This window comes from Dasypus novemcinctus, chromosome 18, assembly GCF_030445035.2.
Source record: "Dasypus novemcinctus isolate mDasNov1 chromosome 18, mDasNov1.1.hap2, whole genome shotgun sequence".
Taxonomy (NCBI): Eukaryota; Metazoa; Chordata; class Mammalia; order Cingulata; family Dasypodidae; genus Dasypus; species Dasypus novemcinctus.
This window is the reverse complement of record NC_080690.1, coordinates 59,281,227-59,296,165: the sequence shown is the minus strand read 5'-3', so window position 1 is coordinate 59,296,165 and position 14,939 is coordinate 59,281,227. Positions and strand designations below refer to the sequence as shown.

General features: G+C 59.2%; 1 protein-coding gene across 7 annotated transcripts in view; it reads right to left on the bottom strand.

Annotated features, from left to right (window-relative positions):
• ACTN4 (actinin alpha 4) overlaps positions 1-14,939 on the bottom strand; it is a 67,539-nt gene that overhangs the window by 14,392 nt on the left and 38,208 nt on the right. For 4 of the 7 annotated variants that reach the window (XR_011646336.1, XM_004481431.3, XM_071209247.1 and 1 more), the window contains exons 2-8: positions 11,500-11,614; positions 11,234-11,353; positions 7,717-7,803; positions 7,507-7,594; positions 5,831-5,909; positions 4,785-4,866; positions 3,948-4,033 (exon numbers count right to left, since the gene is read on the bottom strand). Coding sequence is in view for 5 of the 7 variants with exons in the window: in XM_004481431.3 (XP_004481488.1) it covers positions 3,948-4,033; positions 4,785-4,866; positions 5,831-5,909; positions 7,507-7,594; positions 7,717-7,803; positions 11,234-11,353; positions 11,500-11,614 (657 nt within the window). In the remaining 2 variants the exon portion in view is untranslated. Of the gene's footprint in view, positions 1-2,867; positions 2,954-3,947; positions 4,034-4,784; positions 4,867-5,830; positions 5,910-7,506; positions 7,595-7,716; positions 7,804-11,233; positions 11,354-11,499; positions 11,615-14,939 lie in introns of all 7 variants that reach the window. The other 3 variants (XR_011646337.1, XM_071209248.1, XM_058280194.2) reach the window with 1 other exon arrangement.

Sequence of the window (14,939 nt, the reverse complement as noted above, 5' to 3'; positions counted from 1 at the left end):
TGCCGCAAAATGCCCCTGGCCCCTCCACTATGTGGGCCCAGACCCCGGAGGGGCTGAGAAGGGGTGGGAGACTTCCCACTGCTGAGCAAACAGACTAGCAGGTCCCCAAGGGCCCCCAAAAGAGGGCTGGGTGGGGCTTGGGGGGTCTTCTGCCTCAGGGTCAGGACCCGGAAGTCTCCCTGGGGGGAGGCAGGCTGAGGGAGACTGAGAGCCAGAGATGAGGGGTGCAGGAGGCCCAGGCGGGCGCTGTGCCAGCCGGGGACGTCGGGGTCGTCTGCAGGGGCCACGCTTGGCTCCCTGTCTCCCCCTCCCACGGGAGGTGGGAGCTGACAGGAGGACGTCACAAGCTGGGGCAGCTGGGGTCGTGGAGACGCACACCAGTCCCTGCCTTAGAACTACAGTGCGTGTCCTGCCAGGTGCCGAGGAGGAGGGGAGGGGGCCACACAGAGAGGAGAGACCAGGTACCTTTCAGGAAGCACAGAAAGGGTCCAAGAGGAGGAGTTGAAACAGCAACAGAACAGGAACAGAAAGAGTGAGGAGGGTCTACGGAGTGGTGGGGAAGGAAAACAGAGCGGCTCGGGAGGGGTTCCAGAGGCGGCTCCCCATGGGCTCGCCGCCACCTCCCCCCCACATGGCCCCGGGCAGCGGAAGTGAGGGACAGGGAGCGTTGTGTGCACATGCCCACAACCCACATGCACACACGCGCACACTCGCACACAGCCGTGCCCAGGTGTGCAGTTACGCTCATGGGCACACATGCACACGCTGTGTCGTGCCGTAGACACACAGCCAGGGCCCTGACACGTGGGCCACCACACAGTGCTCCTCCGAGACAGGGCTCAGGAGGGCCTCGGCCAAGGAGCAGCAGCGCCGAGTGAGTGAAGGTGGCAGAGCCGCAGCCGTGGCGCGTGGGGGTCACGGCGTTTAGTCGTCAAGCCCGAGCCTGGCAGCAGACGATGGCAGCCCTTGCCTGAACCCACTCTGCCGGCAGCTCTGCTGTCAGAGCTGAAGGGGGCTGCCCGGCACGGCTGGTTGGTTTCACTGCTGGATTCTGGGAGCTGGGTGCACTTTCGGTGCTCAGGTGGATATACCAGGGTGTGAAGGGAGGAATGGTTTAGTGGCCAGAAAAAAACTCTCGGGAGGGGATGGCTTACTTGGGGCTAGGCCTGGGGGCGTACTCTGCATTCGTAAAACAAAACCAACCCCGAGCGCTATTTTAAGGGAGCAGATTAATTCTCTGGGAGGAAAGCAGCAACAACGATGAGAAGCACGAGGAGGCTGTCCTGATAAGTCAACGCAGGCCGGGAGGACACTGGGCGTGCAGCTGGAGAAGCCCGCGCTGACCCCAGCACAGTCCCTGGTGGACAGGCCGGCTCCCTGCAGCCTGCCGGGCCCCGCCACCTCAAACACCTCCCAGTGCTCTGAGCACCCACACCCACAAAATCCTCGAGGCCTCCCCTCCACCACAAGCACGGGAGGAGGGCGGGGAGAAGGGAAAGCAAGCCGGGAGGACACCGTGGTGGCCGGGGCGGCGGGCTGGGCCACAGGCAGCAGGGCTGGCTCCCGGGGCAGGCGTGCCGCTGTCGGGGTTGGCGCTGAGGCCTCCCCTGGCTGTCCGCACCCCTGGGCTGGGGTCCTCCTCCGACCTCCCTCCTGCGCACTCTCGATACTAATTCCAGACACACGCTGGCCAGGTGGGAGCAGGGGCTCGATGCACTCATCAACCTGGACAGGGGCTGAGGAGACTCACCCTCCCCTACTGGCTGGCGACCGCAGCCACCCTGCCATTAGGAGAGCGCTCAATTGCCACTAGACGCTGCCGAGTGCTTTGCCTGAACAAGCTCATTTCATCCTCAGAACAATTCTGTGAAGCAGGTACTAGGAAGGTCCCATTTTAAGATGGGGAAACTGAGGTAGAGTGTCTGGTCAGGGTCACTCTGCCGAGAGGCAGCAGAGCAGGGGCCAAGCCAGACAGCACATGGTAATTCTGCAGGCCCGGGGCAGGTACAGGCCTCGAGAGGCCCCGGGAGCAGCTCTCTACCTCTGACCTTGAATTCCCTCCTCTTTAGAACGTGCTTGTGCACGGGGACTGTCTTAGAGCCCCTGTGAGTGGAGTCTCAGAGGAGCACCTGACTAAGAAACTCAACAAATAGAACCAAAAGGGTTCTTCCTCTTCTCCCTGCCCACCAGCCAACTGGTAAGTTGAGTCACCAGGCAGACAGTGCCACGCAGGACACTTAAGATCAGGGACGAGCAGAGGGAGCAGAGGTCCCCAGGGGCAGCTGGGAGCCTCCTTGTGGAAGCTGATGGCCCTGACAAAGCAGCAGTGGGCAACAGGAGGCCAGGAAGCTGGGGAAAACGTTTGCAGCTTCTGGAGAAGATAGATTTGGGTCAGGAGGCGCAGGCTCAGGTTTAACCTGCTTGTGCTGAGCCTTTCCACGAGTTCGGGAGGGGACGGAGCTGAAGAGAAGGGGAAGGAGAGGCCAGCACTCGTGGCCAAAGGGCTTGGGGTACAGCTCGTCAGTCATGAGTGTGGGCTTGGGGGCCAGCCTTGAGCTCCAGCCCAGCTCTGCCTGTCACAGGACGCTGGGCTGCAGTCCCCTTCTCTGGACAGTCGGTCCCAGTCTCACAGGCTGGGCTGTGAGTGTAGAGAGAACGTCTGTGGCATCTCAGCACAGGCCTGGTACTGGCTGAACTGTGGCCCTATAATCACCCCCAAACTGCCCAGGGGCCCTGCCGAGCCAGCCTGACGGGCATTTCTCACGCTGCCACGGCCTGCGGCTGGAGGGGCCCAAACGCCGATGGCAAGGGGGGTGTGAGGGCAAGACCTCAGCTACAGCGGCACGGGGTCTCCCGCCCAAGCTCACCTTTTGAGCCCCTGAGAAAGCGTGGTAGAAGCAGGACACGTAAGTCATGATGGCTTTCTCGTCTGGCCTCAGAGTGCCTACAATATCTGCGCAGAGAGAGAGAGAGAGAGAGAAAGAGAGAGAGAGCAGGAGAGAGTGAAAGCTGCAGGGAGGGCAGCCGGTGCCGGGGCCCTAGGCTCATGCAGGAGGAATAGCGCTGGCTCTGGACTGGAAGCCAGACCCCGGCCCCGGCCCCGTGTGGGCCTGGCTTGCCAAGGTCGTGTGGAGGGGAGGGATCCAAGGCCAAGTGGGAGAACTCTCTTCTTACAGGCCTGGTTTGTGGCAGACCAGCCATGGGCTCTATATAGACAGCTGTACCAAATGCTCACTGATATTTCTGAAAATGTTAAGATCATGTCATATGCCAGCCCCTTCTTGACCTAAATATATCCCACCCCGCCAATGGCCTGCCATGGCCCTCACCCCAGACTGCGATGGATCAGGCATGCCCTGGCACCTGCTCAGCCTCTTTTTTCACCCCTCCTCTCCTCTCCAGCTTATTCTTCTTTTTCAGGGACCTCTTATGTGTGAAGCAGGCGCTCAACCATGAGTTACATCTGCCCCCAAGCTGATTCTTGCCTCAAGGACTTGGCACTTGTTCTACCTGCTGCTTGGAACCCTCTTCCCTCAGATCTTCACCGGGCGGCTCCTGCTTGTCATTCCAAGAGGCCAGCAAGAAGGAGCCCCTATTTATCTCTACTGCTCCCCCTGTTCCCTGTACTCTACTGGGCACACAAAGGGACTCCACTGGTCGACACGCCTGTTCTCTGCCTTTCCCCCCAGAATGTAAGCTGCAGGAGAGCAAGGGCCTCGCCCCACTGGCTCACTACTGCATCCTCAGCCTCTGTACAGATTAGGATTCAATAGATATTGAGAGCAAAGACTAGGCCGCCAGGCTAAGGAGCCGGGGGAGGGGCTGGCTTCCAGTCAGAGAAAGGCCACTGCCGTCTGCAAGAGAAATGAGGTGAGCACGGGAGGCGAGAGGCAGCAGCGGCATTGGGCAGTGGCGGCGAGGTGGGCCTGCCTGGCCCTGCCCGGTACCTTCTGCGCTCCCGAAAAGGCATGGTAGAAGCTGGACACATAGGTCATTATGGCCTTCTCGTCGGGCCGGGCCGTGTTCACGATGTCTGCAAGTGAACGACAAGGGTTAAACCGCCCGGAGCAGGGCAGAGCAGGGTCGCTCGCTGGGACCCACAGGCTCCTAAGGCCACGGCCGTCCTGGGAGGCACACTCTCACCGCTGGTTCAGGGGACACCTGGGGGCTTGGGCGGGCCCCGACACACCTGGCCCCTCCCTCCCCCAAGGTCTCTAGAAAGGCCAAGGCTGCAGGAATACGACAAAAATGAAGCCACTTTCTCTGAGACTGGCCTCAAGGGACTGCTGGACCGTCAACTCCAAGGGCCACCAGGGGTCCTGGCCAGGGGATGGAACATGACGGGAAACGGAGCAAGGCTGGAAACTGGAAAAGCGAGACACTCCGCTCCGGCAGCTCCAGTCCGAGCCTGCTACCGGCAGAGAGGGGGAGGCCGAGGCCTTTCGCAGGACGCCGGGAGCCAGCCCTCCCTGGCCGTCTCGCCCGGCCGAGGGAGGGAGGGGACCCAGCAGCGGGCGCCGAGGGGCAGCCCTCCAGGAGCCGACCTCGTCAAGCTCCCCCTCCCCACCATTCTCACCCTGGAACAGGCCGCCTGCTCAGGCTCCTGGGGCAGCACTGCTGTCCCCGGGTCACTCAGATTAATGCGGCCTTTCCTGCTGGCGAGGCCTGCTCCGTGAGGCCACCCGAAAACTCTGACATGCCCACAGGCCCCCCCCACAGCCACATCTGGACAGATAGGGTGCCCAGGCAACGCTGAGTAGACTGAGCCCGAGGGATGCACTTACCCTCTGCATCCAGCATCTTGGGGATGTCTAGGTACTTCTCGGCCACTTCAAAGGCATTGTTCAGGTTGGTGACGGGGTCGTCCTGGGGGAAGCAGGAAGAACTGTGTCAGGGCAGGATGCAGAAGAGGGGGCACCAGGGCTGATGTGGAAGGGAGGAAGGCTGAGAGGGGCAGCTCTGGAAAAGTTTCTTTAGGCAGTTCTCAGTCACCTGTGCTGCTGTGGTGAGAGAAAGTGCCTTTTGAATCTTTGTGGGGTACACTATGGACTTTTTCTCAAGAAAAACGCAGGTGCACTCTTTTCTTGTAATTCCCAGCCATTCACAGACCCCAGATTAGCGCCTCCGGCCCTGAAACGTGAGTTTTTATCTTGGGGCTGTAAGGTGTGGTCAAGGCTTGAGACAGCACAATGGGGGGTGAGGGATGATGGGTAACCTGCTAGCTTCCGCATTCCAGCTCCCTGGAATCTCCCTTCACGGGCGTCTCCCCCAGCCCAGGCCCCTCGCTGCACACAGGCTGGAGGTGTACTTGACCTGACCCTCCCTCACTTCCCTTCACCGGCTTTCCAGCTGGAGCTCAGCTGACCTCACTGTGGCCTGAACGGGCTGGCCCACCTGGGAATCCCCCTCTCTGGCTCAAAGCTGCCTCCTCCTCCAGGCGCCCTTTCCTGGCTTTCCCCTGCCGCACCTGTTTGCTCCACGCCCCCATCATTCAGGGCTGAGAAGCACGTGCAGGGCCTCGCGTGGCTGCTTTGCTGCTTACACAACCTGCCCCGCCTCTTCCATGAGGCTGGAGCTCCCAGAGGGAGGAACTGGGTCCTACATGCTTTCTATCTCCTGCACAAAGCACAGAGATACCTGCACGGGAAGTGTTTGATGGCAGTGATGGTTTAGAATCCTTCCCTCCCCCCTCGGCAGAGGAGCAATGCTTCCAGGATGTGGAAGGTTCATGAAAGGGCCCCAGGCTGGATGCCCATGGTGGGAGAAGACAGTCCCCAGAAGGCGTCAGCTCAGGTTACCCGTGGGTCAGAGGGGAGCTTGAGGCGCGTACCTTTCTCAGCTTGTCGTACTCAATCAGCTCCGGTCGGTGCCGGTGGATCAGGGCGTTGAAGGCGAGACCGTCCTTCCAGCTGAGGATGGAACGGCAGGGGTGACCAGGAGGGCACTTCCACTGTCGTGCGACTGCGGGATGCCCTGGGCATCCACTTAATTATCAGTTCCCAGTTCCTGAGCAGTGCAGCATGTGCGAGGCACTGCAGGAAAGGATGGCAGCGTGGCAGCGAGCAGGACCTCTGGAGCCAGACGGTCTGGCGTCAAACCCCAGCTCTTACTGTTAGGTTGACCTTGGGCAAGTCATTTGCTCTCCTACACCTCAGTTCCCACATCTCTGAAACAGGGATAACAGCAATACCTATTAGGGTGGCTGTAAGAGCCAAATGCAGTGAGTCCTTTGTAACTGCTAGCTCGTAGGGCAGTGTGACCTGCTGAGCCCAGCACCGTGAAGCTCCACGCCTAGACAGGCCAACTGCGTGGCCTCCTGTCCCTTGGCTCCCCTGGCCCATGGCCAGACCATGGGCTGTCTAAATGCCAGGACGAGGCCCGGATTGAGGGTCTCTGTTCAGAGGAAAGTGGTAGCTGGTCACCTCCTCCCCCCCAAGGTCTCTGAAGGGCTGGGTCCTTCTGGGCACCCAGGTAGTCAAGCTCAATGTCACCTCAGAAGGGCCATCCCTGAGCAAGGCCCTGGCAACTTTCTAGCACTCACCCTCCTACTTTGTTGTCTTTGTAAAGCACTTCTCGTTATCTGAAGTTACCCTGTGGGTTTATCTGCATTTCTGTTAACCGTTGGTCCCTTCACTTGCTGTAAACTTCCAAAGTGCAGGGACCTTGTTTTGGTGCTGTCATAGGCACTCCATAGATATTTGCTAATTGAATAAATAAACAAAGACATGCAGAGAAGACCAGGCAGTTGGTGGCAGGAAAAGGAGACACAGAGAAAAGCCAAGAGGAGGAGAGGAAACACATGCTGTTAACACAGAGCATGACATAAAGGTTCTCAGCACTCAGGGCCGGGGCCCCGGCAGCCCACGGCCACAGCAGGACCTCCGTGGGCCCCGTCCTCCTTCACTCCTAAGTGTGCCCATGCCTGGCCCACCCCAGGAGGACACCAGCGGCTCAGGGGGGTAAAGTCACAGGCCCAAGCTGGGTCCGCGCTCAGGGCCACCCCCAAGCCTGTGTTCCCCGCCGCACGCTTAGTCCTGGGGCCCCAAACATGCCCCCCAAGCCCACACGTGCCCTGTGTTTATGCAATGCTGGAGCCATCTCATTCCTTCCCCTCATCCTGGGTAAGAGTAGACTCCTGGCAGGGCTGAGCCTCGTCCGCCTTAGAATCTATTCACAGAATTCCTTTCCCCGTTGCTAAATTCACTTTAACGACTGGTCTCTCTTGAGATGTCAAAATAGAGGAGGAGCTGTGTTGCTGTTTCTGAGAATTACCTTGTGCTGGGAGAAAGAAGGTTGTACAAGGCTACCGAGGGCCAGCCTTACTGCCTCAGCCAGGCAGCTGCCTCCTCCTCGGGGGGGACCAGGGGACTTTTCAAAGGGGCCAGTGACGGCAGAGGCTCTCACTGAGGTCTGGCACCTCACAGACCACGACAAAAACACAGGGAGAGAGGGCAGGCAGGAGGCTGGGGCCCCAGTGCTGTGGAGGGATGAGGGAAGGGCACTCGCCTGATGTGGAAGTTCTGCACGTTGACGTTCTTATACGGCGCCGTCTTCCTCTGGCACCAGAGAAGGAGCCCTTCCTTGGCAGAGGTCTCTGTAAAGCCCAAGGACAGGGAGCATAGTTCAAAACCCAGCCCTCCGAACGTGGCCCAAGTTGGACGGTGCTCTCAGCCTCAGGCCTGAGGGTCAGACAAAACCAAGGGGTCTCGCTCTTACCTTCCACCGAGATGTCCTGGATGGCGAACCTGAGGATGATGGTCCAGATCATTCCGAGAGTCATCTTCGCGTTGCCGTCCACAATCTCTGCAGGGGTAGAGGGTGAGAAGCTTGTTCAAACCAGGGTAATGCTTTGAATGCATTCGAAATAGATGATAAGTTACGTGTTGTGTAGAGTTTTAGACTTGTGCAAAAAAATACATAAAATGCCAAATTCTATATTACATTTATAACGATAAAACTAAAAAACAAAAATAGCAACAAAAACCCAAAGTGAGACTCCTCAAGTCTCATTAAAGGCAGCCTTCTGACACCATGAGAGATCTCCTCCCAGCGCCTGACTGCAGCACACGGGCCTGTCCTCCACCGCCCTGTTGGGGCTGAGGTGGAGCTGTCCCCCTGAATATTACTTCAGAAGTGCCCTGCTGAGGGGTGCTGGCAGGACCCTGTGCACGTGCTTCCTCTGCTGTGCAGGCCTTTTGGAGCCAGCTCCTCCTCCCTGAGGCCTGGGCCCAGGCGTTCAGCCCACCCTCCTCTGCAACACCCTCCTGCGCTGTGCTATAAGCAGGCCTTCAGGGGTGCCGCCTGCCGAGGAGGCTCCTCCCTTGGGGCAAAGAAGGCGTCTTCTCCACCTCTGTGCTCCAGCCAGTGCAGGTGTGCTGTGCTCTCGATGGCCAAGACCAGTGTGCTTCCTCCACCAACTGCGCCACTCTTGTCCGTGCCTCATCATCTCCCCTCCCTCACCGTACCCCCCGAGCTCCCGCTACGCAGCAACTGGGGGGCTTGTTGTGAAAAGGCATGTTTCTGTCGCTCCCTACACCCGAGCTGGGCCTGGAAGGCCTGCCTGGGGGATGTGGCCCCTGCCCCAGCCTTCTCAAGAAGCCTCCTTTCCATTTCCCAAACATGCCAGGCTCTTTCTTGCTTCAAGGCCGGGACACCTTCTGTCCACCCAGAGGGCTTTCCCCCTCTTTCCTCAAATGGCTGCTTCCTGCTTGCCCTGAAAGCTCCATTTCCCTGTCACCGCTCAATGGCCTCCACGAGCACTGGTCTCGAGCGGCCGCGCTGGTCACCATCCCAGGCCCTCCTCTGCTGCTTCCTGCTCCTCCCCCACAGCCTCACCGCCATTTATATTTGCTGGTTTATTTCCCTGTTTACTGTGTGCCTTCCACAAGGGCAAGGGCTGTTCTGGCCATCACTGTATCCCTGGTAACTGGACTAGGCCCCTGAGAAATACCTGCTGCTGTTGAAGGAAGAGGAGAGCCAGGGATCCAGGGCTGAGCTGATGGGCTGCAGGCCTTCTTAACTACCTAAAACAGTCATTCTCAAACTTCTAGGAAATTTGAGAGAAAGGAGAGCTCGGCACCACACACCATTCTGCTTCAGCAACTTAGAGAAACTCCATCTTGGCCACACTCGGGTCGGGAGTGCCTCAGGCTGGTCGAGAGAATTCGGTGCAAGGGGCCTGAACTGAGTCCACCCAACAGACTCACCGTTGGCAGAACTCTAAAGCCCCCCACTCCCACCTCAACACCTGCAAGGGAGTGTGGCAAAGGGCTTCCTAAGAAGAAAGGCGGGGGAATGGACAGACCAAGGTGCACCACCGCCGGGGGGTGTGGCTGAAGGAGGCCGGGAGGGACGCTTCAAGAAGTCCTGTTCACTGGCCCAAAAAAACAGCAAACTCTTGGGTGGGCTTGATTTGGAAAGAGCATCGGGCCCACCTTCCCCAGGGACCCACCTGAGAGGAAAGGGGTGGGGAGGCTCCATCAGCCACAGTGGAGGGGCTCCCGCAGCAAAGCCTCGGGTGGCCGGCTGTGGGCGGCTTTTGCTTTAAAGAGTCTGAGGATGAAGAAATACGCCCAGCCTGCTGCCCAGAGGCAGGGGAAAGGCCAAACGCCGCCCAGGCCTTGCCCAGGTTAGGAGCCCCATATCAGAGCTGGCCTGCCCCTTCAGGTTGGAGCAAAGCAATCAGTCATTCTGGAACCCCACGCTGTGTGCCCACCATGTGCCAGGGCTGAGCACCATTGGGGGGGGGGGCGTAGCTCCCATGCCCGGCTGGTCACAGGGGGCTTAAGGGCTTCCTGGGAGGGAAGGAGGATGGCTTCTCTCATGACACATCCACCAGCTGCCTCTCTGGCCTGCAGCTGTGTCTCCACAGACTCCTGCCCCCGCTCACAGCCCCGTGAGGAAGCCACGGTCCTAGGGCTCCCTGGACCATGCAGAGGGATGGGGAGATGGGGAGGTAGGGGGCAGGGGTGGGAGAGGTTTAGGAGTCCTAAAACCCATGGAAGGTTTCCCGGGTTTGACCAAGGCCCAGGATCACCGTGACTGGGAGCAAGGAGTGAACCAGTTTGGGTGTGAACAGAACATTTTTAGACTGACTTTCCTCCAAATGAAAACTGATGACTGCCACAGGTCTCTCTTCTAACCCCTTCTCTATTTACAAACCAGCATTTGAGCAAAATAAATGCAGCTGTGAGAAGCAGAAGCCTGGAGCACAGCCAGGAGGAAAGATCCATGCAAGGACAGAAAATCTCCGGGCTTGATGGGATTTGGGGGTTTTGATTTTTTTAAACAAACACCAACCATCTTGATGGTGGCCTGTGAGGCCTGGCACCCCTCCCCGGAGAGGCCCCGGGCCGGCGCAGGGGCTTGGAACACGGTGCACACACTGTGGCCTGGAGTCTGGGCCAAGCTCGCAGAGCCCTGTCCTTAAGGGCAATTCATTTTCTTTGTTTTTCTAAAAGCTGGGACCACATGGACATCCCAGGCGGAAGAAACCCTGCTCTGACTAATGAGCAGGACCGTGAGCCCAGGCTGACAGGGAGCTTCCGGGCTCCATCAGTCCTCGCCTCATCTCCGAGGGCGCCTGGGAGCTCGACCCTGGAGACCCATCAAGAGTGTGCTGCTGGAGGGAGGGCACACTGACCTGTGGAAGGCCTGGGGACGGGGCCCGGGGCTCTGGGCACGGAAGGACCCCGGGCTGGCCACAGGCCAGGCTCCACCCAGCCCCTGCACTAAGAGCAAAGTCTGGGCACCAACCGTGGACATGCACTTCCTCCCTGGCACTGGCCTCCACACCCCTTCTGTCTGTACACTCCCTCCTGCCCAGACACCAGGGAGGGCATGAGACAAAGCTGTTCCTGACACAGAAAGCGGCCACGTGTCTGTCGCTGTCTCTCGGCGCCCAGCACAAGGAGGGCAGGGTGAGGGCGTCCAGGGTCCAGTTCCGTTCCTCCTCCCCACTGCAGAAGGAATCATCCAGAAGCCTACCTTGCAAGGTTAAGGTGCATCACCAGATTTCCCAGGACTGCACCTGACCTGATTACTCTGCGGGGGAAGCCTGGGGACCCAACGTCCTGTCACGGCCAGCCAGCTGGTCACTGCTGAATATTTACTGGGGCTTTAGGCACCCAAGTGCTCTGCTGCTAATAAAACTCCTGTTTCAAATGCAGGTGTCACAGCCCAGAGACTGAAGGTCGGAGTGTGCTAGGCCCTGGCCGCTCCATCCTGAACTCACCTTCTGCCCCGATGGAGACCAGCTTGACTCCTTTGCTGGCGATGAAGTCCAGTGCTTTGTTCACATTGTTGATTTTGTGCACTCTCATCTTCCCCCGTTCCGGCTTAGGTAACCGCTCCCCTAAGAGAGGCACACAGAGAAAAAGTGGGGGAGAGAGAAGAGGAGTCAGTGTCTCCTACTGCTCTCCCCCACTGGGCTCCCGGAGGCCCAACAGGCGGGCACCCATGCCAGGGTTTGGGTTGCATGACGTGGGTGAGGAGCCTCACCTGAAATGACCTCCAGGAGGAGCATGAGCTTGAGCCCGTCGCGGAAGTCCTCGTCGATGTTCTCGATCTGCGTGCCCGCCTTGCGCAGGTGGGAGTTGCACCAGGCTGTGAAGGTCTGGGGAGGCAGCAGAGGGGTGTGGACGGTCAGCTCGGCCCGGCCAGCAGCAGGTGCTTGCTCGGGGCTGGGCCCTAAGCTCTACCCTTTAGATGCGTTTTTTTTAATCTTCACAGCAACCCGGATGGGTAGATAGGAAGATGCGGAGGTCAGGAAACCCACCTCTGATCACTGAGTGCAGAGTGGCAGGGCTGCACCTGACCTCTACCAGGGTTTGTTCCTCGGAGAATCACAGGCATGCAGAAGTTGGAAGGTGGAAGGGCATTTTCGGGTAGGGAGGGCTGTGAACAGCCCAAGCACACCAATGAAGAGGGCAGAACACACAAGCGCCAGGCGGGTGGCTTTGGGGGGTAACGGCCACTCAGCTCCCTCAGCTGGGCCTGTTTTCAGACATCAGAGCCACGCAGGCAGCCGTTGACACAGACGTGCCCAGACACCTGCTGGGGAAACCAGCCCGTTCCCCCTTCTGCAGCAGGGCCTCTGTTTCTTCTAGGAGACCCCGTGCCCCACACCCCGCACTCCCCCTCCATCTGCAGGGCTAGGCCAGCAGTGGGCAGCCACTGGGGGCGCGCAGGACACGCTCCACACCTGGGGTGCAGGCAGAGGCCATGCGGAGGGAGCGGGGCTTCCAGGAGCTCCCAGCTAAGCACCATTTGTTCTGACAACTGTTACCAGCCCCACTCATTCCCAGAGACACAGCACAAGGCTCCCTCTCCCAGACAAAGGGGCCACCTAATTAACACATGGCACACCAGGTGGACAAGTGTCAGGGTCTCCTTCAACCGCCCACCCTCCATCCCCTACCCCCCAATCGACTTGGAGACTTCCTCTGCCCAGCAAACAGCCCCATCCGCCTTGCATGTTTTTGGTCTAAGGCTGCCTTGGCCTACTTCTGCCTCTTCAAACAGCTAGCACCCACCCTCAGCCTGAGGTGCACCTCCTCCAGGACGCCCACATGGACTTGCTCCCCCACCGGATTCTCAGTGCCTTTCCCACTGCTCTCTAGCAGTTATTTTTTGTCTTCTGTCTCCCCCACACTGCGTCTCATCAAGGGAATGAGCCTTTCCAACTTCGTTTCTTCTTTTTCCCCCGTACAACTCTGGATTCAGACACACCAGGGCTAGAGGACAGGGGAGCCCAAGCATGTGGGCAAGTTACCCGACCCTCCCAGTGCCCGTGTCCTCCTCTGTAACACGGTGATGACACCACCCAGGTCAGAGGTCAGTGTGGGAATGGGGTAATAGTGATGCAGAGCAAGAGGTTCCCATGGGGGCAGTTCTCTGCCCTTCCCCAGCTCCCCAGACCTGCGTCCCTCCCCCCTGGGCCTCTGCAGCCTGCCTGCTCCCACCACGCTCAGGCGCTGGCGCTCTCCGCAGCATTCTGCAGTTGTTTTCTGTTTTACTGGATGCTGCATGCACGTGAGCTTTCTCCCCTACCCCACGGAAACTCCTGGGGGTGGGACTGGTCTTGCATGCCTACATGGTCACAGCCCCTGCTCCGCCTGCGTGCTCTGAAGGGGCAGAGACCTGGCCTGAACAGCAGCAGCTCCCCGGCTTCCCTATTCTAGTTCCCAACAGAAGCAGTGTGACTTTTCCTAGGTAAGTCCCTGTTTCTTTCTCAATAGAATGGATTTATCAGAACCCACCTCCCGCAGTTGCTGTAGGGCTTAAACGGGGAGAATATGCATCGAAAGCATCCGGCAGGGCTGGCATAAAGGCAGTGCAAGGTGAATTGTGCGTGTGTGCACACACACCCACCTCTGGGGAGGGTGGGATCTCAGCTGCAAGGGCCTTAGCCACGGCTTGGCGCAGAAATGGGACAAGAGGCCCTCTCAAGGTGCCCCGCCCCGACCTGGGAAAGCCGTGAAGAAACCTTGCCCCCTCGTGTTCAGGCCGTCTTCACGAGGGTCCTCCCACCCCTGCAGACACACGCCCCATCTCTGCACCTTTGCTCTTCTGCTCTGGGTAGAAAATGAGAGCTCTGGCCCTGGGGTCACGCAGACCCGGGTTCAAATCTGGGCTTTGCCGCTGACTGGCTGGGAAAACGTGGGCAAACAGGGCCCTCTCACTGAGCCTCTGGATCCTCACTCTTCTTCAAAGTCAAGATGAGGATTAAACAAAATAACCCAGTAAATGGTTTGGCATTGTGCCTGGCAGAGATGAAGTACTCAGCGCCACACACGTGTAGGGAGAGCTTTATTTTTAGAGCAACGGTACCTCTGCCGTGGCCTTCTGGAGCCCTGACTGGAGGCGGCAGAACCCCAAGCAGGTGCTCAGAACACCCACTCTTGCCTTGGAGGCGCGGAGGAAGAACTCCTGACAGCAGCCTCAGGGCAGGGCCCAGGCGAAAGGCCTCCCCACCTCACTTCAGTCCCCTGGCCCGGCTTTCTCCTCCTTGGCAGGCAAGGGGGCCCCCACTGACACGGGCTCGCGGAGCACAGGGCTCGAGGCTGACACCAGGGCAAGTCAGGCCTGGACCGCCACGGCTCGAGGCGGGCTGACTGGTGAGGAGGCGCTGGCATTCGAATGCACATTAAAATCTCATAGCTCTTTTTTCTTCTCAGTTACTAAAATAACATTCTGCTTATACACTTTCTCTCCCTACCTGGTTTAGGCCAAGATCTGTGGGGTGGCTAGTGAGGAGAGGGGTTGATAGATGGAGGTCTCGTGTGCCCACCCCGCCCCCCTCCACCACTCAAAAGACTCAGTGAAGTGACAGACACGGGCTGTGACAGGACACGAGCCGTGACAGACCCACTGCTTGCCGCAGCCGGGGCCCTGGGAGTTGTCACACACGCGCTCCCTTGACAGCACTGGGAGCGCCGACCCTTGGGCCAAGCCTGTGCTGACCACCACAAGCAAGAGGAGACACAGCCTGTGCTCCCACGGAGCTCCCAGGGGGTGGGGGAGAGCCCACCAAAGCAGACCCACCCTACTAGCTCCCCGGCCCTCAGGAGGCGCGGCGGCCCCAGCGACCCGCGGGAAACACATCCCCGAGCTCACAGCGCTCCACTCGCTGTTTGGGGCGCTCTGTCATGCAATAAACCCTCTCATCCTTCCAACCGCTTGTGAGGTCCCATTCGACAGACGAGGAGACTGAGAGGTGAGGGGACCTGTGAGCAGGCTTTTGGGGCAGGCACTCCTCCAGAGGCCCTGCTGTTCGCCCTCAAGAAGGAGCCGAGGGGAAGGTGGGTGCAGACAGGCCAGAGCTCCCCTGAAGAGGGGGCTGTCCAACTAGGAGCCGCGTGGTGGGGAGTTCTTAAGAAAGTAAAGGAGACTTTCCAGACAGCGAGCCCAGGTGGAGGAAGGGGAGGAGGAGCAGGGGA